The 25591-nt window shown below is 43.1% G+C and overlaps 1 protein-coding gene across 1 annotated transcript; it reads right to left on the reverse strand.

Annotated features, from left to right (window-relative positions):
* Positions 1–4804: 4804 nt before the first annotated feature.
* Positions 4805–5746, reverse strand: LOC102486237 (vomeronasal type-1 receptor 4-like). The gene has a single exon (XM_006157754.1). The coding sequence runs from the start codon at positions 5744–5746 to the stop codon at positions 4805–4807; it is 942 nt and encodes a 313-aa protein (XP_006157816.1).
* Positions 5747–25591: the final 19845 nt, after the last annotated feature.

Raw genomic sequence — 25591 nt, forward strand, 5'->3', positions numbered from 1 at the left:
CAATCCCTTCTCCTCCATTCTCCTCTCGGGATCTTGGGCACGCACGCACACGCGCCCGGCGTGAGTTTTAAGCGACCGGGTCGGGGACACGAACCGCGGTCGACTACGTGGGAGTCCAGCGACATAGCCATTACGCTAACTGCTGGTTCCCCCTCATGATTTTTCTTGAGGTTGTGTCATTGGCAGAGACTCTTGGCTCTGATGTTGGATGAGCCTCTTTCAAAGAGAGGAATTCCATAGAAGATGGGAGACTCTTCTTTCTGTGTTACAGGCCTCAGACCTGAAGAGAAGTTAGGAGTGGAGAAGGAATTAAAGATGGCTCTGCCTGGGTCTGAGGAAGGGACTCCATTAAGGGTAAGATTCCAGGCAGAGCTAGAGCTGGGGAAGCAATAGAGATTCTTCAACCTCTGTTAGTACTAAGGGTCCATTAGGTATTTCATTGCATTAACAATAGGAATCCTGCAGGGCCTGCAGGTAGCATAGTGGTTATGTCACTGGACTCCCACATGGCTGATTGTAGTTCTAGTTCTGGACCTGTGGCTTGAAAATCATGGTGGGTGTATATGTGTGCATGCCCACCCAAGATCCCAGGAGGAAAATGGAGAAGGGATTGCGGTGTGGTTATACCCCCGAGGGGTGATTTCTCATTTTCCCTCTCACTATCTCTGTCTCTCAGTCTCTATAGAGTACAAGCACCCTAAGGCAAAAACCTCTTTAAAAAAAAAAAGAAAAAAGGACCAGCAGGTGGTGTGATGGTTAAGGGTGCTAGACTCCCACATGGCTGACCACGGTTTGAGTCCCAGACCTGGCGGCTTGCTTTCTCACTTTCTCTTTCTCTCACTTGCTCACTTTGTCCCTCTTTGGTCAAATTAAAACAAACAAATAAAGTTAAATAAAATAATTATTTTTTAAAAAAGAGGAGGCCAGCAGGTGGTATGGTGATTAAAAGTGCTGGATTCTTACATGGCTCACCACAGTTCAAGTCACAGACCTGAAGGCTTGCTTTCTCAATTTCCCTTTCTCTCTCTCTGTCTGGTCAAATTAAATAATAATAATAATAACAAATGGAATTAAATAATTATTTTTTAAAAAAGAAACAAATGGACATAGGCACTCATACACTCAAGTACACAGTTACATTCACTTACATAGTCATGCACAAATACACTCACATATCACACACCTGGCAAATACAAACACACTTATATTTATAAATATTCCAAATGATACAAACTCACAGACTTACTTTCATAAAATCAACTAACATAGTCACTGTGCGTGTGTATCTTGGTAACATGTTCATATAGCTATTCATATACAGAATAGTTGTATCTCTCTTATCTCTGGATGCCAGAAAAGAGGGTCATTTAAAAAGAAAAAGAAAGGGCCAGCAGGTAGCATGGTGGTTAAGGTGCTGGACTCCCATATGGCTGACCGCAGTTTGAGACCTGGACCCGGTAGCTTGCTGTCTCATTTGCCTTCTCTCTCTCTCTGGTCAAATTAAAAACAAACAAACAAACAAAAAACAATAATAAAAATTTAAATAATTCTTTAAAAAAAAAGAAAAAAGGGAACCAGCAGTTAGTGTAATGGCTATGTCACTGGACTCCCACGTAGTCAACCGCGGTTCACGTCCCGGACCCGGTGGCTTAAAACTCATGCTGGGCATGTGTGCGTGCGTGCCCAAGATCCCAAGGGGAGAATGGAGGAGAAGGGATTGTGGCGTGGCCATCCCCCCTGGAGGGTGATTTCTCGCTTTCTGTCTCTCTGTTTCTCTCTGTCTGTCTGGTGAGCGTACACGCCCTATAGCAAAAACCTCTTAAAAAGAAAAAAAAAGAAAAAGTAAAAGGGCCAGCAGGTGACATGGTGGTTAAGGCGCTGGATTCCCACATGGCTGACTGTAGTTTGAATCCTGGACCTTGCAGCTTGCTTTCTCACTTTCCCTTTCTCTCTATCTCACCCTGGTCAAATTAAAAAATAATAACAATAATAGTAAATAAAATAATTTCTTTTTTAAAATATGTATTTATTTATTTATTTTTATTTATTCATTTATTTTAACTTGACCAGAGAGGGACAGGGTGAGAGTGAGAATGAGAGAGAGAGAGAAAGCAAGCCTCCAGGTCCAGGATTTAAACTGTAGTTGGCCATGTGGGAGTCCAGTGCCCTTCACCACCACACCACCTGCCAGCCCCAAAATTAAATAATTCTTGAAAAAAAAAAAAAAAGAAAGAAAGAAAAATTAGGTAGGGCTGGACCTGTGGTCCAGTGGTTAAGTGCTATGCATTGGCTGCTGGATTCCACATTGCCAACCATAGTTTGAATACTATCCCCCATGGCAAAAACACACTAGGCATGTGTGCTTGCATGCTCAAAATCCTGATGTGAGAGCGAGATGGTGGAAAAGGGATTACAGCTTGACCAAACTCGACTGTAAGGTTTCTTGCTCTCTTTCACAGGTGACCTGGTCATTAAAAATTAAGGTTGGGGACCAACAGGTGGCATGATGGTTAGGGGCTCTGGACTCCCACATAGCCAACTGTGGTTCAAGTCCCAGACCTGGAGACTTGCTTTCTCACTTGTCCTCTCTATGTTCTCTCTTGAAATATTAAAATAAAAGTAAAGTGCAATAATTCTTAAATAAATAAAAATTAAGGTTGGTGGCCAGCAGATGCTATAGTGGTTATCTTGCTGGATTCCCACATGACCAACCATGGTTCAAGTCCCAGACCTGGTGGCTTGCAAATCACACTGGGCCCATGTACATGTGTGCCCAAGATCCCGGGAGGAAAATGGAGGAGAAGGGATTGCAGTGTAATCATTTCCCCTGTGGAGTGATTTCTCACTTTCCCTCTCACTGCCTCTCTCTCTCTCTCTCTCTGTCTCTGTCTCCAGTGAGCACATACACCCTAAGGCAAAAATTTCTTTAACAAAACAAACAAAAACCTGGTGGTGTCAGCAGGTGGTGTAGTAGTTAAGGCACTGGACTCCCACATGGCTGATCGGGGTTCAAATCTTGTTCCTGACAGCTTGAAAATTATGCTGGACATGTGTGCCCAAAATTCCAGGAGGAAAATCGAAGGAAAAAGATTGTGTTGTGGCCATCCTCCCTAGGAGGTGATTTCTAACTTTCCCTCTCAACTGTCTCTCCTCTCCTGCAAGTGTACTGCCCTCTGGGGAGAAAATTTAAATATAGTGAGTGAAAAATATATCCAGTGTATTTTAATCAGTCAATCAACTATTGTAGAATAGTAAGATAATTATCAAATAAAATAGATGTATGTTAAAGCCGTTTGAATTGGGGGTCAGCAGGTGGCGTGGTGGTTAAAGGCGCTGGACTCTCAAATGGCCAACCACAGTTCAAGTCCCAGAACTGGTGGCTTGCTTTCTCACTTCCCCGCCCCCCTGTCTCTTTCTGATCAAACTGGAAAATAATAATAAAAATAAAGTAGGACCAGCAGATGGTGTAATGGTTATGTCACTGAACTCCCATGTAGTCGATAGTGGTTTGCACCCTGGACCAAGCGGCTTGAAACATGCCAGGTGCATGTGCGTGCGTGCCCAAGATCCTGAGAGGAGACTGGAGGAGGGAGTGGGGTGGTCATTCCCCCTAGGGGAGATTTCTCGCTTTCTATCTTTCTGTGTGTCTCTGGCAAACTCATGAGCCCTATAGCAAAAACCTCTCTAAGAAAATAAAGTTAAGGGAACCAGCAGTTAGCGTAATGGCTATGTCGCTGGACTCCCATGTAGTCGACGGCAGTTCGCATCCTGGACCTGGTGGCTTGAAACTCACGCCGGGCGCGTGTGCGTGCGTGCCCAAGATCCCATGGGGAGAATGGAGGAGAAGGGATTGTGGCATGACCATCCCCCCTGGGGGATGATTTCTCGCTTTCTGTCTCTGTGTCTCTGTCTGGCGAGTGCACGCGTCCTATAGTGAAAACCTCTCAAAAAAAAAAAAAAAGAAAGAAAGAAAGAAAGAAAAGAAAGTTAAATAAAATAATTTTTTAAAAAAGCAGTCTGCATTATTTTAATTAGTATTAAAAACTAAAATTTACAGGGCCAGCAGATTCCATAGCAGTTACACTGCTGGATTCCCACTTCCTATTCCCACTGCTGGTTGTGGTTCAAGTTCTGGACCCAATTGCTTGAAAATGCCCAGGATCCCAGGAGGAGAATGGAGGAGAAGGAATTGCAGCATGGCCATGCCCTGGGGGGAGGGGTGTGTGATTTCTTATTCTCTCTCTCTCTCTCTGGCTAGTACATGCACCCTAAGGCAAAAACCTCTTAAAAACCAATTAATTAAAAAACCTAAATTTAACAGGCTAGCAGATGGTGTAGTAGTTACAGTGCTAGACTCCTACACAGCCAACCATGGTTTGAGTCCCAGACCCAGTGGCTTGAAAATACCTCTGGATGCACGTGCATGAATAACCAAGATTCTGAGAGGAGAATAGAGGAGAAGGAATTGCAATATGGCCATCCCCCTGAGGGAGTGATTTCTCACTTTCTCTCTCACTGTCTCTGTCTCTCTCCCTGGCAAGTGCATGCACCCTAAGACAAAAACCTCAAAAACAAATACTAAAATTTACATTTCTTCCATACAATTTTCAATATTGCTTGATGGACAGTAAACATAATGTGAATGACATCCATATACACTTGCACCCCCCACACACATATACATACAATCATGTATGTGTATGTGTGTGTACACACCACTCTGTTAAAATATGTCTGTTTTACAGTTGCACTTTTGATTCTGTGAGGTTGAATGAATAAACAACTAGACACTGCAAAAAATGGTTTACATGTCTCCCTTAAGATTAGGGACTTTCTTATTCTTTATCCAGGCCAGACAGAACATAAGTGCACTGGAGTCCCGACTCTTGAGCAGAAAGGGGCTGATGGTTGGGAAACACGCGTTAGTTATTGCAGCGGAGCTCACTAGGAGCTTGTTGCAATTACTTAAAAAAGTCAAAAAAACTTGAAAAATGCAGGAAAGAGCGTAAAAACTGACAAAGGTGCTCACTACCAGAAGGATGGTTTTGGTAGCCTTGGACTCAGCAGAGGATCTGGGGGAGACATTGGGCCTACGGATGTGTTGGACCTGTTGCTTGTGCCTGTGCAAGGTTACAACCATGGAGCTGCTGGCCCAGAGCATGAGTCCCAAGTACACAACATCAGGCAATGACAACATGACAGCATAAAGTGACGACACGGCGGTCTCGCTGTTTTTTGCAGAACAGTTCCTTGGATCCGTTTTCATTGTGATATTTGCATGGCACCATTTGCTAGTCACATTGCTGAGGAAAATGATATTTACAAGCAAGGAGAGAATCCAGCTCAGGAATATGAAGAAGCCGGTATATTTGGGATCCTTCACTTTAAGCTCTGCCCACCTGGAGTTCCTGGGGCTGATTGTGACTGCCTGAAGAACACTCAGCAGACAGGTGCTCCCTATGGACACACTTCTGCCCACTCTGTGGAGGTAGGAGAGAAGTTTGCATCCCAAATCACTGATGAAATCTCTCAACCCAAAAGCCGCCATCGTCTGGGGCACTCCTTTACAGAGGAGAGTTAAGAAGTTGGCTACAATGAGGTGCTTAATAATCAAGTCTGGGGACTTCAACCTGTACCCACTGAAGTAAAGACACATGTGATGGAAAAGAAGCGAAAAATTCCCCCAAACTCCAATCGTTGTTTGTAGGAAGAAGATCATTCCTATTGTCACATCACTGGCGGCCATCCTGTCAGTTCCCAGCCTGCTGAGCCACAGAGTCCTGTGTGGAACATGGACATAGGCCACATTTATCGTGCCAACAGAAAGCCGGCCTGCTCCCACTGAGAAATCAGCATTTAATGGTTTTCTTTTGCTACGAGAATTCCAAGAGTCGAGTGTATGATTTTTAATAAGTGCATATAGGGTGTAATTCACTACTATAATGGCAGCATAAAGGCAGCACTTCATTCTTCACAAACGGTGAGGCAGGCACCACCGAGTTTTAATTTTGGTTGTAACAAGTTACTGTTTACCTGTAAGGATTTCTCTGTGGGCCAGCATCCTGAGTGAAGGTTTAGATATCTTAGTGTAAATGTGCCCACGGCAACGTAACACTGCAGGAACCTGCCCCGTGACAAGTTATGTGTAATGACAGTAATGGCTCAGCATCCAGATAGCTACAGAAAGACTCATCAGTTTTTATGTTAAGAACACAATTTTAATGGCACCTATCACAGGCATTGTTGAAGAATCACATCAGGTCTAAACTTTGGAATGTACAGCATCAATATATAATAAAGTAGTGTAGCTTAGAAACAAACATAATCATTTCAGATCATATGCTTCTCTATGAATTAATACCTGAGTTGAGTAAAACTATGAGCAATAAATCATGAATTGTGATTGAGACTAAAGTAGAAGCCACTATGCAAAATGCCATATGTATGACATGAAATCCTGTGCATTAAAAATTTAAATAGTGGGACCAGCAAATGGCATGGTGGTTGAGAGTGCTAGACTCTCACGTGGCCAACTGCGGCTCGAGTCCCAGACCTGGCAGCTTGCTTTCTCACTTTCTCTCAACAGAAAGACTCATCAGTTTTTATGTTAAGAACACAATTTTAATGGCACCTATCACAGGCATTGTTGAAGAATCACATCAGGTCTAAACTTTGGAATGTACAGCATCAATATATAATAAAGTAGTGTAGCTTAGAAACAAACATAATCATTTCAGATCATATGCTTCTCTATGAATTAATACCTGAGTTGAGTAAAACTATGAGCAATAAATCATGAATTGTGATTGAGACTAAAGTAGAAGCCACTATGCAAAATGCCATATGTATGACATGAAATCCTGTGCATTAAAAATTTAAATAGTGGGACCAGCAAATGGCATGGTGGTTGAGAGTGCTAGACTCTCACGTGGCCAACTGCGGCTCGAGTCCCAGACCTGGCAGCTTGCTTTCTCACTTTCTCTCACTCTGTCCTTGTCTGGTCAAATTAAAATAAAAATAAGTAAATGTAATACAAAATCATTCTTTTTAAAAAATTTAAAGAGTTGAGGCCATCAGGTGGCATGGTGGTAAAGGGCACCAGTTGACCACAGTTCGAGTCTTGGACACGGCAGCTTGCTTTCTCACTTTCCCTCTCTTCTCTCTCTCTCTCTCTCTCTCTCTCCCTCTCTTGTCAAATTAAAAATAAATAAATTAAATAAAATAATTCTTAAAAAATTTAAAATAAGGGACCAGCAGATGGCATGGTGGTTAAAGCACTGGACACTCCCACATGGTCAACCACGGTTCAAGTCCCAGACCTGGTGGCTTGTTTTGTCACTTTCTCTCTCTTTCTCTCTCTCTCTGGTCAAATTTTAAAAAATAAATGAATAAACAAGAATTAAATAATTATTTTAAAAATTTTAAATAGTGGATTTGGGACTTTTAATTTAAAAATACATATTTTGGGGGCTGGCAAGTTGCCTAGTGGTTAAAGGCACTGGATTCTCAAATAGCAAACCACGGTTCAAGTCCCGGACCAGGTGGGTTGCTTTCTCACTTTCCCTTTCTCTCTCTCTGGTCAAATAAAAGAAATAATAATAACAAATGGAGGGCCAGCAGGTTTCATGGTGGCTAAGGGAGCTGGACTCCCACATGGCCGACTGCAGTTCAAGTCCCAAACCTGGTGGTTTGCTTTCTTGCTTATTCTCTCTCCCTCTTACCCTGTTCCCTCTCCGGTCAAATTAAAATAAATAAATAAATAAGTAAAGTTAAATAAAATAACAAATGGAACTAAGTAAATTTTTTTTTGTGTGTGTGAGAGGTTTTCACTATAGGGCGCGTGCGCTCGGCAGACAGAGACAGAGAGACAGAAAGCAAGAAATCACCCCCCGGGGGAATGGTCACGCCGCAATCCCTTCTCCTCCATTCTCCTCTCAGGATCCTGGGCACACATGCACACGCGCCTGGCGTGAGTTTTAAGCCACCGGGTCCGGGACGCGAACCACGGTTGACTACGTGGGAGTCCAGAGACATAGCCATTACGCTAACTGCTGGTTCCCCAATAATTTTTAAAATATGTATATTTTCATAGACTTTCTTGTTTGGAGTAGTTTAGAATCAAAACTGAGGAGAAGGTAAAGAGATTTCCTATATACCTCCTGAGTACACAGTCTCAACTATCAAATTCCCACTTCAGAATGATACATTATATAAAATTTAGTAGAATAATTTTTAAACAAGTGAAAAAAATTACATCTGACAGCTGCTGCCAAAAATTCATAATTATAATGTTAACATATCTTTTAGCATTGCTTTTCCAACTTGAAATAACTTCATAATAATCACTGCCAGTGTTAAAACTCAGTATTGTTAGAACTGTCTCCATTAATTGCATCATTCACCCTGAGTTAGAGAAAACCCTTTTCAAATGCTTACTATTCACATATATACTCCATACAAGACTAGCTGGTTTGCGTAGGTTTTTTCTCATCTTTATGATAAGCATGAAGAGATTACAGAAGCACCTCTAGTAATCCCGAAGATTTAGTATTCGATTCCTGTAAAGTAGGCTGAAGAACAAATTGATTTTAATACAATATTTTATGCACCTTTAAAATCAGATTTTGTTATCACTTAGATTAAACCACAACAATTACTGTTAGTGAAGATTCCATTAAGTTAAATTAGAGAGCCATCACCATCAAATTGGTGTAGGGTCTGGGACCCCCATTTCTCTTCACTAGCTGAACACATTACTCAGGAACTAATTTTCCCTCTGTGGCTTTGGTGTTCTACCAGGTTTGCTGCAAAAGAACACCCTTTCTGATATGATTACTTACCCTAATCTCCACATGAGTTTTCACTGGTAGTATCTCATACTGAAATAAAAGATACTCACCAGTCTTTCTCTTTGCCAGGATGAGGAGCTCAGTGTGGTGGGCACTATGACCAGTATGTGTGTGGCAGGGAAACAGCCAGACCCTGATATATCTGTTTGTGATCTGTGACCTCATCTCCCCAATGAATGCAATTATCATTACAGCTGTAGTTGCAATGAGAATACAGGTTTGGGAGCTGAGAATATTTTTGAAAACTATTTTCCCAGTTGCTAATTATCAAAAACAATCACAAGCTTCTAACTCTTTTTTTTTTTTTTTTTTTGAGAGAGAGGTTTTTTGCTATAGGGCGCGTGCGCTCGCCAGAGACAGAGAGACAGAAAGTGAGAAATCACCCCCCAGGGGGGATGGCCACGCTGCAATCCCTTCTCCTCCATTCTCCTCTCTGGATCTTGGGCACGCACGCACATGCGCCCAGCATGAGTTTAAGCCACCGAGCCCAGGACTCGAACTGTGGTCAACTACATGGGAGTCCAGTGACATAGCCATTACGCTAACTGCTGGTCCCTAGCTCACTTTTCTTAAGAGAGTATTGAAGTGTTTGGAAGAGGCTCTTACTTTTCCATGATCCCTAGAGTCACACGTGGTCTCACAGAGGGAGCAGGAGATGCTGCTATCTAACAGTTGGGTGACTAGCAGTGAGCTTTGCATGTCCTGCTGTGCACTTTGCCTCCTGAGAAGTTTGTCCATTCAAACTCTGTTCTTTCTTTATTTTCATTTCACTGACCTGCACCATCATTTAAGTTGTTAGCAGAAGAAGGAGATGAGACAATACCTGGGGAGGATTTTCAGGGAGATATAAGAGGAAGAGGACAATGTTTATAATTTATGTTAGAAATCATTGGACACAAGCCAGCAGGTGGCAGAGTGGGTAGAGTTGGATCCCACATGGCCAGTTGAGCAGTTCAAGTCTTGGATCTGGTGGTTCGAGAAACATGCCAGCTGCATGTGCATGTGTGTCCCGACTCCCTGAGAGGAAAATGGACGAGAGGGAAATATGGTATGGCCACCCCACTCCCTAGGGGAGATTTCTTACTTTCCCTCCCTCTCCAGGGAGTGTGTGTATACTATAGCCAAAATTTTTTTTAAAAAATCATGGATCAGCAGGTGGTGTGGAGGTTAGGGTAACTGGATCCCCACATGGCTGACTGTGCAGTTCAAGTCCTGGACCCAGTGGTTTGAAAATCACACTGAGCATGTATGCATGAATGCCCAAAATCCCAAGAGGAGAATGGAGGAAAAAGGATTATGGCATGGTTATCCTCGTGGGGGTAATTTCTCTCTCAAGTGCATGTTCCCTTTAGTAAGCTAAAATAAAAAAAAAAAGTCTACAAAGGATTCAAAACCATGGTGAGGAAGAGCAAGGGGAATATGTGTGGACTGGGCAGATCCTGGAAATGTGTATCTGTCCAGGCAGATACAGCGTGGGATGAGGCCCGATCAGTGGTGCATGTTGCTATGACGCTGTGCTTTATAGGCTGGGATCACACGAGAGGCCCAGGGACAACAGAAAGGTCAGGCGTGGTGACATCCACCTATAATCCCAGAGACGAGGGAGGCTGAAGCAGGAGGATTGTGAGCTGAAGTATGGCTTGAGCAACAAAATGGGACCCTGTCTAAAACAAAGCAAAACCAAACAAAAACCAGTTTCTAGAGTGTGGGAAGAGAAGACGGAGACTGGAGGGGATAATGGGCAATGTGAAGGTGTTGGAGAGGAGGGCAAACATGAACGAGCAGGGCCTTACGGAACTTAAGAGCCCAGCAGAAAACTACAAGGATATAGCCCTGGGTATAACAGTTTCTGTTTGTGGGGAAGTTGAGGATGCCTGATAGGTGAAGTGTGTACACTAGATGGTGTGAACTATAGAGGACATGGGGTGTGGGCTGAGAAATTGGAATTGGGAAAAGGAAGGTATACGTGATTGGATCTACAGGGGTGGTCGAAGGTCAGAAATGAATAGACAAGGGGCAGGCAGGTGGCGTGGTGGTTAAAGTTGCTGGACTCCCACATGGCTGACTGCAGTTCAAGTCCTGGATCTGGTAGCTTGCTTTCTCACTTTCCCTCGCCCTCTCTCTCTCTCTGATCAGACTGAAAAATAATAGTAATAATAACCAATAAAGTTAAAGTAATTATTTAAATAAATGAATAGACAATAAATTTTACAGGGGGCCCATGAATTTTTACTTTTAACATGGTCCCTGATGGTGCTGAAGCTTCTCGTGCAAGACTCCCACCTGTCTTCAACAGCCTTTAGCTATTGAAAACACACCCCTGCACTCCTTACACACCACTGTCACATCGCAACACATGCTGTTCATTTCCTGCACTTAGTATATGGTGACCATTATGGCTTCAATATGGCCTGTTCCCGCCAAACCTCACATGGAAATTTAATTTCCAGTATATTGAGAGATGGTGGTGGTACCTTTAAGAGGCGTTTAGATCCTGAGAACTCTTCCCTTGTGGAGAAATTATACGGTTCTCCTGAGACTGGCTAGTTTGGAAGGAATGGATTAGTTACTATAAAGCAAGCTGTTGTAAGGGTGAGTTTAGGCTCTCCGGCTTTCTCTTCCCTCTTGGTTTGTGATCTTTCCCATCCTTCCATCATGTTATGAAGTACTGCAAGGCCAGATGCACTGACAAATCTTGGACTTCCCAGGTTCCAGAATGATAAGAAATTTCTTTTATATGAGGGGTCTTCAAGAAGTTAGGTGTGGGACCAGCAGTTAGTGTAATGGCTATGTCGCTGGACTCCCACGTAGTCGACCGCAGTTCGTGTCCTGGGCCCGGTGGCTTAAACTCACGCCGGGCGCGTGTGCATGTGTGCTCAAGATCCTGAGAGGGAATGGAGGAGAAGGCATTGCAGCGTGGCCATCCCCCCTGGGGGGTGATTTCTCGCTTTCTGTCTCTCTGTCTCTCTCTCTGTCTGGCGAGCACACGTGCCCTATAGCAAAAACCTCTTCCAAAAAGAAAAAAAGTAGTTAGGTGTGAGGGGGGTGCCGAGAGTGGTATGGTGGTTAAGGGTGCTGGACTCCCACATGGCCGAGTGAGACTTGAAACCTGGACCTGGCGGCTTGCTTTCTCGCCACTCCCCACTCTGTCCCTCTGTGGTCAAATTAAAACAAACAAACAAACAAACAGATAAAATAATTCTTTAAAAGAAAAAGAAGTTCATGGGGGAACCAGCAGATGGTACAATGGTTATATCACTGGACTCCCATGTGTTCAACTGTGGTTTGAGTCTGGGACCCAGTAGCTTAAAAACACATCAGACGTGTGTGTGTGTGTGTGTGTGTGTGTCCCCAAAATCCCAAGAGGGAAATGGAGAAGAAGGGATTGAAGGATGGCCATCCACCCTAGTGGCGTGATTTCTCAACTTTCTGTCTCTTTCTGGTGAGCACACATGCCCTATAGCAAAAATCTCTTAAAAACAAAAAACAAAAATCCCACTCTTTTTAAATAAAAGAAAAGAGAAATTTATGGGAAATGGATATTATTTTTTAAATGAATGGATTTTAACTTTTTGCACCAAAATAAATTACTACTTTAATTCTATTTTCCCACAAACTTTTTTGAAGTCCCCTCATAAGTTACTCAATCTCCGGTATTCTAGTATAGCAACAGAAAATGAACTGAAACAGTAACAAAAGGATTAAAACCTCCTGTGGGAGCGAGAGGGCTATTATAGAAAAGTCTGAGGACCCCATAAGAAGATGAAAGTTTGGGAATCCCACATGATCAACCACAGTTTGAGTCCAGAACCTGGTGGCTTGCTTTCTCATTTTCTACTGTCTCTCTCTCATCAAATTTAAAAAGTAATAATAATGATGAATAAAATTTAATAAAATAATTCTTTTTTTAAATGTTATTCATTGGGACCAGCAGTTGGCATAATGGCTATGTCGCTGGAATTCCATGTAGTTGACCACAGTTCGAGTTCTGGACCCTTTGGCTTAAATTCACACCAGACATACGTGCGTGCGTGCCCAAGATCCCAAGAGGAGAATGGAGGAGAATGGATTGGATTTGGGGACACACACACATGAGCCCAGCATGAGTTTTAAGCCACCAGGTCCAGGACTCTCTCTCTGTCTTTCTGGCGAGTGCATGCACCCTATAGCAAAAACCTCTCCAAAAATGTTATTTATTGTCATTATTTTTTAAAGAATTATCTATTAATTTATTTAAGTCCATTTGTTATTATTATTTTTAAAAATTTGACGAGAGAAAGACAGAAAGGGAAAGCTAGAAAGCAATCTGCCAGGTCCAGGGAACCAGCAGTTAGCGTAATGGCTATGTCGCTGGACTGCCACGTAGTCGACCGCGGTTCACGTCCTGGACCTGGTGGCTTGAAACTCACGCCGGGCGCGTGTGCGTGCATGCCCAAGATCCCAAGAGGAGAATGGAGAAGGGCTTGCGGCATGACCATCCCCCCTGGGGGGTGATTTCTCACTTTCTGTCTCTATGTCTCTCTCTGTCTGTCTGACGAGCACATGCGCCCTATAGCAAAAACCTCTCCAAAAAAGAAATAAATAAATAAGAAAGCAATCTGCCAGGTCCAGTAATTGAACTGGGGTTAGTCATGTATGAATCCAGTGCCTCTAACCACCACACCACCTGCAAGCCCCTCATGGTCATTATTTTATTTTATTCTTTTGAAGTTGACCAGACAGAGACAGAGAGAGAGAAGGAAAGTGAGAAACCAAGATGCAGGTATGGGACTTGAACTGTGGCTAACCATGTGGGAGTCCAGCTGTCTTAACCACCATGCTACCTGCTGGTCCCAAAATTTAAGAAAAGAGGGGGCCAACAGGTGATGCAGTGGTTAAAGGCGCTGGACTCCCACATGGCCAACCATGGTTCAAGTCCCAGACCTGGGGCTTGATTTCTCTTTCTCTCCCTCTATGTCTTTCTGGAAATATTAAAAATAATAATAATAAAGTTAAATAATTCTATTTAAAAAAAACTTTAATAAAATAATTATTTTTAAAAAAGGTGAAGGGTTTGCAGCTGTAGGTACTAAGGGGCCAGGCCATTGTAAGATAACCTGTGTGTAAGCAGGAGCATTTGGGGAGTGGTCCAAATGCCAGTCATTCATCTGAGCAGGTGGGGTGGACAGGGCTGCCACCAAGCATATGTCTAGTTGCTAGATAAGGTGTCCGCCTGGTTCTCTGCAGCATTTACAGACTTAAGGACATCCAATAGGAATTCTAGCCCCTTATCAGAGGAGGAGCTAGAACTCTGGGTTTTCCATCTGGGTTGTTACTTTGTGCTGGGGTTGGGGTTTAGACAAGTGTTCACTGTGTCACAACCCTCCTGCCTTAGCCTTTTTATTACTCCGGTTTTTTTATATTTGACCTTGGACATATTATAACCTCAACTCTCCTCCTACCCCTGTACTCTGCAGGTGTGTAAACTGATAAGTTCAGTTACTATGTTCTTTAGCACCAGCAGAAAAAAAATTAAACCATGTTGAGGATCTAATCCCAACCTCCTAAAGCACTATATAAACCCAAATCAAACCTTATTTGGGTTACTTTCTGAAACCTTTTTTTTAATTTGAGATATTTTTTACTAGGGAGCACATGCACTTGCCAGAGAGACAGAAAGCAAAAAAATCACACCCCAGGGGAGATGGCCACGCCACAATCCCTTTTCTTCCATTCTATCCTCAGGATTTGGGGACACACACACATGAGCCCAGCATGAGTTTTAAGCCACCAGGTCCAGGACTCTCTCTCTGTCTTTCTGGCGAGTGCATGCACCCTATAGCAAAAACCTCTCAAAAAAGTTATTTATTGTCATTATTTTTTAAAGAATTATCTATTAATTTATTTAAGTCCATTTGTTATTATTATTTTTAAATAATAACTGCAGTCAAATACTTGGCAGCACAGCAACATAACCATTACACCATCTGCTGGCCCCTCTTTCTGAAACCTTTTTACGTATATCTTCTGTTGGTTGTTTTTCTGAAGAACCCCAGCCTGTACAACATTTGAACAAAATTTGGATTTGTTGTGTCAGCACAATGTCCAGAGGACAAATGAACTAAAAACACTTAGGGGAGTGTCAATGTGAAAATTTCCTACTTTGAACTTTCAAAATTATCCAATGAGAGCTCCAAAAGTTAATTTTGCTTATACCATTCTTGAATTTATTTCTCAAATTTTTTAAGAGAGATTTTTGTCACAGAGCATGTACACTCATCAGAGAGACAGAGATAGAGAGAATGTGAGAAATGACTCCCCAGGAGGGGTGGCCATACTACAATTCTTTCTCCTCCATTCTCCTCTTGGGTTTATGGGCATGCATGCACATACACACTAAGTCGAGGTGGGTTTTTTTTGTTTGTTTAAGAGTTTTTTGCAGGACCAGCAGTTAGCATAATGGCTATGTCGCTGGACTCCCACGTAGTCGACTGCGGTTTGCATCCTGGATCCCCTGGCTTAAAACTCACGTAGGGCATGTGTGCGTCCGTACCCAAGATCCCGAGAGGAGAATGGAGGAGAAGAGATTGCGGTGTGGCCATCCCCCCGGGGGGTAATTTCTCACTTTTTGTCTCTCTGTCTCTCTGAGTCTGTCTGGCGAGCGCACACGCCCTATAGCAAAAACCTCTCCAAAAAAAAAGTTTTTTTTGCTACAGGGCACACACATTTGCTGGAGATACAGAGCCAAAAAGTGAGAAATTATCCCCCGGGTGGGGGATGGCCACGCCATAATTCTTTCTCCTCCAGTCTCCTCTCGGGATTTTGTGCATGCATGCACATATGCCCAGCATGAGTTTTAAGTTACCAGGTCTGTGCCTCGAACCAGTTTACTACGTGGGAATCCAGTGACATAACCATTACGCCACCTGCTGGTCCCCTGAGTACGGTTTCGAGCCACTGGGTCTAGGACTCAAACTGCAGTCAGCCATGTGGTCCAGCACCTTAATCTCCATGCTATCTGTCGGCCCCCTCAACATTTTTCATATACTCAATACGGTTGTACTCTTCTTAATTGGCAGAGGATGTTTGTGCTCACTAAAGATGGAGAGACAAGAGAGAAACCCCCTCCACCAGGGCATGGTCACATTGCATCCTCTTCCATTTTTCCATTCTGTCTGAATTTTGGACACACATGCACATACACCCTGCACCTTTTCAAGCCACCTGTGTGGTGATTTGAACTGCAGTTGGCCATGTAGGATCCAGCTCCCTTAATGACTAGGCTATAGTGATCAGCCCAATATATTTGCACTTTTTGCCTTACATAAATCAAGGTCAATGCAGACCCTGAGTCTTGAGTATGCACAAAAATATGTGGAAATACAGCCAAAAGGTACATATTCATGAACAGCAGTAGTGCAGGTGTTGGGGGGCAGAGTCTTATCATTGCCCTGATACAGTATTGTTTTTTAAAGATTTATTTATTTAATTTTATTTATTGTTATTATTATTATTTAATTTGACTAGAGAGAGACAAGAAGAGAGAAAGAGGGAAAGTGAGAAAGTGAGCTGCCGGGTCTGGGACTCAAACCACAGTCAGCCATCTGGGAGTATAGCACCTTAACCACCACACCACCTGCCAGCCCCAGTATTTATTTTTGTTGTTGTTATTTTTGCCATAGGGTGGGTGCCACCATGCCCTTTTTTGGTTATTTTTAAGAATTATTTATGGATTAGGATCACCGAAGACCCTCTGCCTAGACTTCACTCTCCTGTCACCAAGACCTAGCCAAGGAGCCAGGATAAGCCAATCAGCAGCCATCTATACTTGAGTTCTGAGCAGCCCCATTCAGGGGTCAAGACTACCGAAGACCCTCTCCTAGACTTCACCCTTCTGGTCCCCAGGCCTAGCCATATATATAATTTTTTTGCTATAGGGCATGTGCACTTGCCAGACAGACAGAGAGAGACACAGAGACAGAAAGCGAGAATTCACCCCCCCAGGGTGGATGGCCACGCCGCAATCCCTTCTCCTCCATTCTCCTCTTGGGATTCTGGGCATGCACACACACACACACCCGGCGTGAGTTTAAGCCACCAGTTGGCGTAATGGCAATGTTCCCAAAGCCCTTGGGTGAGTCATCATAGATAAGGTACACCAGATTACCCACCTGGGAAAAACAAAGCTTGTTGATCTGGTTAGGGGAAAATACTTTGTGCCTAACCTAGATAGCCTTATGCACCCTATACCGAGAGATTTTCCCCTTATGAAATTACGTTTGGAAGACGTCCGCCTCTCCTCCTGAGATTGAGAGAGGAGATAAAAGCCAAAATCCGTAACTGTACTCAAGCTTTCATAGGCCCTTGAGTCAACCCAAAGGCCATACCCCACTGTGTTCAAGATGCTCTGCCCATCCCCACCTTGGATCCTGTCCATCCATTCCAACCAGGAGACCCGTATGTGTCAAGAAATTTACAACCCAGGGACTGACTCCAACCTGAAAGGGACCCTCCACTGCCATCCTCACCACTCTGACTGCTGTCAAGGTCAATGGCATCCCCGTCTGGCTGCACCACTGTCAAAAAAGGCAGAGAAGTCAGCATGGCAGATCCAGGATTCCAAGGAGCCTCTCAAGCTAAGACTGTCCCGTGTTTCCTGATTCTCCTCATTGTTACCCAATTTATAGAAAGGACAGAGGGGGACTGGCAGATGGCATGGTGGTTAAAGGTGCCGGATTCCCACATGGCCGACCATGGTTGAAGTCCTGGTCATGGTGGCTGCTTTCTCCCTTTTCCACTCTCCCTCTCTCTCTGTCTCTGGTCAAATTAAAAAATAATAATAACTGGGACCAGCAGTTAGCTTAATGGCTATGTCGCTGGACTCCCATGTAGTCGACCGCGGTTCAAGTCCTGGACCCGGTGGCTTAAAACTCACGCTGGGCGCGTGTGCGTGCGTGCCCAAGATCCTGAGAGGAGAATGGAGGAGAAGGGATTGCGGTGTGACCATCCCCCCTGGGGGGTGATTTCTCGCTTTCTGTCTCTCTGTCTTTCTCTGTCTGTCTGGCGAGCACACGTGCCCTGTAGCAAAAACCTCTCAAAAAATAATAATAATAACAACAAATGGAATTAAATAAATAAATACATAAGGACAGAGGGAACTGACTGGTCACGGGAATCTTCAACAGGGATGGAAGAGAACTAAATAACACAGGCAGCCTGGAGACTACTGCCTATGGACGAATCAATGACTTGACTCATTTTCATAAAACCAGTGGGAAATGAAGCAGAAGCACCTCCATCTTTGAACTTTATGTTACACTCACGTTCTCCTTTTGCCCAGAGCAAATAGAGTGATTAATAGTCTCATAGTCTTTGCTAACTAGCCCCAAACTTTTCTGTTTAGATGTTCTTTGGCAACATAACCATCAGTCACCAGACCCTGCCTGGAGCCATGGGGACAATTAAACAAAGTTTCGGAGAGTGCCCTGAGAAATTATTAACTTGCTCCATTCGGCTTCTGTAACTGCCTTCATGTAGGAACCCAACTCGGTTTCCTCTCCGCCCCTCCTCATTCTCCATTGTAATCACCATGTCAACCCAGAAATGATTGTGATTTTTGCTTTTATAAGCTCTCCTTCTTTCTCTCGGGACTGTGATGTCTTTAAGAGACATGAGTCCTCCCGTAAGCCACCAGCATAAAACTCCAATAATTTGGCTGGATGTCTGGATGTCCTCTTATTTCTCACTGATTTGACTGCAGCACTTGTTCCTTGGTGACCATGAACAGCAGTGAGTCAAGAGCGGGCTGACCCGAGCTCCATAGCACCTGCGTCAGCGTCTTCCTCTTGGCATGGTTTATTATTTATTTATTTATTTATTTATTCAGATTTTGCAGTAGTGCACATGTGTTCATCAGAGAGACAGACAGCGACAGAGAAAGTGAGAAAGCAAACCACCGGATCCAGGACTTCAACCATGGTCAGCCATGTGGGAGTCCAGCACCTTAGCCACTATGCCAACTGCTACTCCCCCATGGTATTCTAATAATAGCCATATAAATATCCAGGTGGCAGAGAGAAAGAAAAACTTGTGCAAATTTTAAGTATATATTCATAAAATTGTATATTGTTTCATTCCACTATGGAAAGAAATTGTTACGTATTTTTTAAGAGAGTTTTACTATAGGTTGTGTGTGCTTCCTGAAAAGACAGAGATATAGAAAGTGAGAAATTACCCCCAAAGGGGGATGGCCATGCTCCAATCCCTCCTCTTCCATTCTCCTCTTGGGATTTTGGGCACACATGCACACATGCCCAGAATGAGTTTGTGTGTGTGTGTGTGTGTGTGTGTGTGTGTGTTTGGAGAGGTTTTTGCTATAGGGCGCATGCACTCACCAGACAGACAGAGAGATAGAAAGTGAGAAATCACCCCCCAGGGGGGATGGCCACACTGCAATCCCTTCTCCTCCATTCTCCTCTCGGGATCTTGGGCACGCACGCACACGTGACTGGCGTGAGTCTTAAGCCACCGGATCCGGGACATGAACCGCGGTCGACTACATGGGAGTCCAGCGACATCGCCATTACGTTAACTGCTTGTCCCTGCCCAGCATGAGTTTTAAGTCACTGGGTCCAAGACTCAAACCGTGGTCAATTACATGGGAGTCCAGCAATATAACCATTACACCATCTGCTGGTTCCAGTAGATACCTTTCAATGTGAGAAACTAAAGATACAGAATTACTGTTTATTATGAAATAACACAATAAGGTGGGTTATGCCTGAATTTTCAAAAGATTCATTCATAGTTTTTTATTGTTTATTTGTTTTTTTAAGAGGTTTTTGACTTAGGGCGCATGTGCTTTGAGAGAAAGACAGAGACAGTGAGAAGGAAAGTGAGATATCACCTCCAGGGGGAATGGCTATGCCATAATCCCTTCTCCATTCTCCTGAGACCTTGGGTATATACGCACACAAACCTGGTGTGTGTTTTAAGCCACTGGGTCTGGGATTTGAACTGTGATCCACTGTGTGGGAGTCTTGCAACATAAATGCTCCACCATTTACTGTTCCCTTATTCATAGTTTAAAAAAAAAAAAGTGAACTTGGGGTCAGCAGGTGGCATGGTGGTTAAAGGCACTGGACTCCCATGTGGCCAACCACGGTTTAAGTCCTGGACCTAGTGGTTTGCTTTCTCTCTCTCTCTCTCTGATCAAACTGAAAATTAATAATAATAAAAATAAAGTTAAATAAAACGATTCTTTAAAAATATGAGTTGAGACCAGCAGTTGGCGTAATGGCTATGTTGCTGGACTCCCATTTAGTGGATCGTGGTTCAAGTCCCGGACCTGATGGCTTAAACTCACGCTGGGCACGTGTGTGTGCGTGGCCAAGATCCTGGGAGGAGAATGGAGAAGGGATTGTAGCATGGCCATCCCTCCTCAGGGGTGATTTCTTGCTTTCTGGCTCTGTCTCTGTCTTTCTGGTGAGTGCATGTGCCCTGTAGCGAAAACCTCTCAAAAAAAAAAAAAAAAAAAAGAACCCCCCCCAAAAAAATTTAGTGAATTTTATTAAGTGATACATAAGAACTATGACACATTCTATGAAAAATGGTATAGAGTAACACAGTAAATGAAAATCTTTTTTAAAGAATTATTTTTTTGAGAGGTTTTTGCTATAGGGCACGTGCGCTCGCCAGACAGACAGAGAGAGACGGAGAGATAGAAAGCAGGAAATCACCCCCCAAGGGGGATGCCGGGATGCGCCCGGCAGTTAGCGTAATGGCTATGTCACTGGACTCCCATGTAGTCAACTGCGGTTCGATTCCCAGACCTGGTGGCTTAAACTCATGCCGGGTGCGTGTATGTAAGTGCCCAACATCCCGAGAGGAGAATGAAGGAGATGAGATTGTGGCGCGGCCATTCCCCATGGGGGATGATTTCTTGCTTTTTGTCTCTCTGTCTCTCTCTGTCTTTCTGGTGAGCGCACGCACCCTATACCAAAAACCTCTCCAAAAATAATAATAACAAATGGAATTAATTCTTTCAAAAAAATCTCTCTTTCAATATTGTGGCCAGCTCTGTTTCAGAGTCTGTGGCAAAGCAATTGTTTCTGATAACTCAGTACCAACCACTGTACCAATAAATTTGTCAAAGAGGATCCCGAATACATTAAATATAATGATTTGCATTATATATATTCCCTGTCCATTGTCTGTTCTTATTCAAAAATCACAAAATATTCTCTCTTAAAATTCAGTGTCCTTGGGCTGGCAGATGGTGTAGCAGATACATCACTGGACTCCCACATGGTGGACCGCAGTTTGAGTCCTATATCTGGTGGCCTAAAATTCAAGCCAGGCACGTGACGGTTCATACCTAATATTCTGGGGGAATAAAGGGATTAAGGCACGGCAATCCACTCTGGAGGTTATTTCTCACTTTCCCTCTCACTGTCTCTGTCTCTCTCTCAGGTGAGCGTTATTGCCTTACACCGTGACCATCTCTTGAACTGGTTTTTTTTTTTTTTTTGGAGAGGTTTGTGCTATAGGGCACGTGCAATCGCCAGAAAGACAGAGAGAGACAGAGAGACAGAAAGAGAGAAATCGCCCCAGGGGGGCTGGCCACGCCACAATCCCTTCTCCTCCATTCCCCTCTCGGAGTCATGGACACACACGCATACGCGCCCGGCATGAGTTTAAGCCACCAGTTCTGGGACTGGAACCACGGTCGACTACATGGGAGTTCAGCGACATAGCCATTACGCCAACTGCTGGTCCCCCTAAGGCCAAAACTTCTTAAAACATTTTTCAGTGCTCTTGTTCTTCCGGAAAACACAAACGTAAGTAATTCTCACCTAATGAAGTAGGCCTTTTCATTTTACTGATTCCTTCCCAGAGACCATCCTAATTACATGTGAAAAGCATGTAATAAATGTATAATACCAATAAAGTTCAAGCTTTTTGATAAATGACATCAAAAGTAATCTAGGCAGACCAGCTTCATGGCTGAAAAGGTTAAGGGAAATGGATCCATCATGGTTGACCAGGGTTCAAGCTTTGGTGACTTGAAAATCATTCCAGGCATGTATGTGGATACATGCACCACATTTCAACAGGATAAAGAAATGGAGAAGGGATTACAGTGTGACCGTGCCTCATGAAGGGATTTCTCTCTTTGGAAAGTGCATGTACCCTATGGCAATTTTTAAAAAGGTATGTCGGCTTTTCAAGAAACTTCTAGTAACACAAATATTATTTTAAGAGGTTTTTGCCTTAGGGTGCATGCACTTGCCAGGAAGAAACAGAGACAGAGGCAGAAGGGAAGTGAGAAATCACCCGCCATGGGGGATTGCCATGTTGCAATCCCTCTCCTCTATTCTCCTCTTGGAAGCTTGGGTATGTATGCAAATGTGCCTGGCATGATTTTTAAGCCACTGGGTCTGGGACTCAAATCACGGTTTGCCATGTGGGAGTCCAGTGATGTAACCGCGACGGCATCTGCTGGTCCCACAAATATTATTTATATGAAAATATAGCCCCTCCACATAGATCTTCTTACTCCACTGACACAACATAGGGCTTAAATTATTTTGACAATTTCTGTGAAGAACTGAACACGGAAGTTGCTCTAGAATCAGAGACTTAGTTTGTCCTAGAATGGAATCTCTGATATAGAGTCCATTGTGAGACATGATTTAAATGATTTATCCCACTCGCTGCATTTCATTTCTTTATTTGCCAGAGGGCATGTGTACTCACCAAAGAGAGACAAAGTGAGAAAGCACTCCCATGGGGATGGTCATGCAGCAACCCCCTCTCCTCCATTATTTTCTCTTTTCAGGATTTTGGGCATGCATGCACACATGCCCTGAGTGCGTGTAAAGCCACCAGGTTTGGAATTCAAACTCTGTAGTCAGCCATGTGGGATCCAGCCCCTTAACCCCCATGCCACTGGTCGGCCTGCCACTCCTTGCATTTCTAAGAGTTCCCTCCAGTATGAATTATTTGGTGGATCCTGAAGTCAGACCCCTGCCCATAGGTCTTGCCATATTCAGTACATTCGTATGGCATCTCTCCAGTATGAATTTTCTCATGACCTCAAAGATGTGTTTGATAAAAGCCTTACCACATACATTACATTTGCGTGGTTTCTCTCCAGAATGTATATTCTGATGTCTAGTGAGACTTGAATACTGCTTTGCCACATTCATTACATTTGTGAGGTTTCTCTCCAGGAAGAATTCTCTGATGACATGTAAGGTTCGACTTTTGACTAAAGGCCTTATCACATACATTTATATGGTTTTTCTCCACTCTGGATCACCCGATGTCGAACAAGGCGTGAACGCCAGTTAAATGACTTGCTGCATTCATTACATTTGTAAGGTTTCTCTTTACCAAGAGTTCTCTGATGACCTCCTAGGCTTGAGCTTTGAATAAAGGCATTTCCGTGTACTAGATTCATGTTTCTCAGTTTGTATTTTCTGATGTCTAGTAAGGTGTACAAACTGGGTATATATAGGCTTTACTACATTCATTACACATAGAAGGTTTCTCTACAGTATGTTTTTTAAATGTTTAGTTAGGCTTGAATGCATAGTAAAGGCTTGGCCACACTCACACATTTACGAGGTTTCTCACCAGGATGAATTCTCCAGTGTTCCACAAGACTTGAACTTCGAATAAAGCCCTTACCACAACCACGACATTTGTGTGGCTTCTCTCCAGTATGAATTCTCTGATGTCCCACCAGGCTTGAAATGTGGATAAAAGCCTTGCCACACACGTTCCCTTTGTGTGGTTTCTCTCCAGGATGTACATTCTGAGGCTTAGTAAGGTGTGGGCACTGTTAATCGGCTCTGTCACACTCGCTACATTCATACGGTTTCTTGCCAGGATGAATCCTTCGGTGGATTCTGAGGGTAGACCACTGCCGAAAGACCTTGCCACATTCAATACATTGGTATGGTTTCTCTCCAGGATGAATTCTTTTATGATGCCAAAGATATGAACATTTGATAAAACCCTTGCCACATTCATTACATTGGTAAGGTTTCTCTCCAGTATGAATTCTCTCATGACGCCAAAGGTCTGAACATTTGATACAAGCCTTACCTTAAAAGCCTTACCACATTCATTACATTTGTGTGGTTTCTCTCCAGTATGAATTCTCCAGTGACTTGTAAGGTGGGAATTTTGATTAAAGATCTTGCCACATGTATTACATTTATAAGGCTTCTCTCCGGTATGGATTCTCTGATGTCTCGTGAGGTTTGAGAACTGCTTAAAGGCTTTACCACAGTCATCACATTTGTATGGGCTCTGTTTAGAACGAATTCTCTGACGACTAGTAAGGACTGAATATTGGCTGAAAGTCTTTTCACATTCATTACATTTGTATGGTCTTTCTCCACTATGTGCTTCCTAGTGCTGAGTAAGCAATGAAGGAAATAAATCTCATATTTATTACAAATGTTGGTTTTGAGCCTTGGAGGAAATCTTTGAAGTAGTGAAGCTGAGGAACAATTTTTGATTCCAATCATAATTTTTTTTTTTTTTGCAGTTTGAAATCTCTGCAGTTCTGCCAGCTATGAATGAAAGCTTAATCCAATCCTCTTCTGAAAATATTTTATATACTTGCTTCCACCATTGACTGTTTTTTGTTTTTAACAAATTCCTTTTAAAAGGTTTCCCAGGTTTGGAATGCTGATGTGGGCTTTTTCTTACAGAAATACTCTGCTTTGGGGATCAGCAGTTAGCATAATGGCTGTGGCGCTGGACTCCCATGTAGTCGACCACGGTTCAAGTCCCGGACCCAGTGGCTTAAAACTCACGCCAGACACGTGTGCGTGCGTACCCAAGATCCCGAGAGGAGAATGGAGGATTGGGCATGGTCATCCTCCCTGGGGGTGATTTCTCGCTTTCTGTCTCTCTGTCTCTCTCTGTCTGTCTGGCAAGCACATGTGCCCTATAGCAAAAACCTCTCCAAAAAAAAGAAAAAGAAAAAAAGAATATCTACAATTACCTACAGCTACCATCACACATAATGAAAAATTAGAAGCATTCCCACTAAAATCTTGAATGAGGCAAGGATATTCAATTTTATTCCTTCTTTTCAACACCATCCTAGATGTCCTAGACAATATAATAAGATAAAAGAAAACAGAGGGTTTATTAATTGGATGTACTTGGTCACTGGAAAAGTATTACCTTATTTTCCTCTTTTTCTTATTTACTTAATTTTATTTATAATAATAATAATCACTATTATTACTTTTCAATTTGACCAGAGAGAGACAAAGAGAGAGAGAAAGTGAGAAAGCAAGCTGCTGGGTCCAGGACTTGAACACCACAGTCAGCCATGTGGGAATCCAGCCCCTTAAGCACCACATGAACTGCTGGCCCCTATTTTTTTCTTTTGCTATGCAAAAATACATCACAACTTTTCCACAATAGTTATTCCGCAAGTTAGAAATAAACAGAATTGTTTTTTCTCACAGATGACATAATTATATTTATAGAAAGCAAAGGCAACATAATGGAGGAAAGAATCTGGCTTGATACCTTTTGTTTGATCATTGGTTTCTGATGGTTGCACATGTATTTTTTCCAGGGAGTAAGAAGTGCTGTGATTGATACTTTGTGTGTAATAGCTAATGGAGCTTCAGGTCTCTGGAATAAGTATCTGTGATATTATCCTTTTCAGAGATGAAGAAACGTGAAACAAAAACAGATCAAAAGACGCATCCAGGCACTTCCCAGTA

The sequence above is a fragment of the Tupaia chinensis genome, unplaced genomic scaffold, assembly GCF_000334495.1.
Source record: "Tupaia chinensis unplaced genomic scaffold, TupChi_1.0 Scaffold000559_1, whole genome shotgun sequence".
NCBI lineage: Eukaryota > Metazoa > Chordata > Mammalia > Scandentia > Tupaiidae > Tupaia > Tupaia belangeri.

Excerpts from the sequence above, each read along its gene's own strand:
- LOC102486237 (XM_006157754.1), bottom strand. The coding sequence starts at position 5,746 with ATGGCCGCCAGTGATGTGACAATAGGAATGATCTTCTTCCTACAAACA.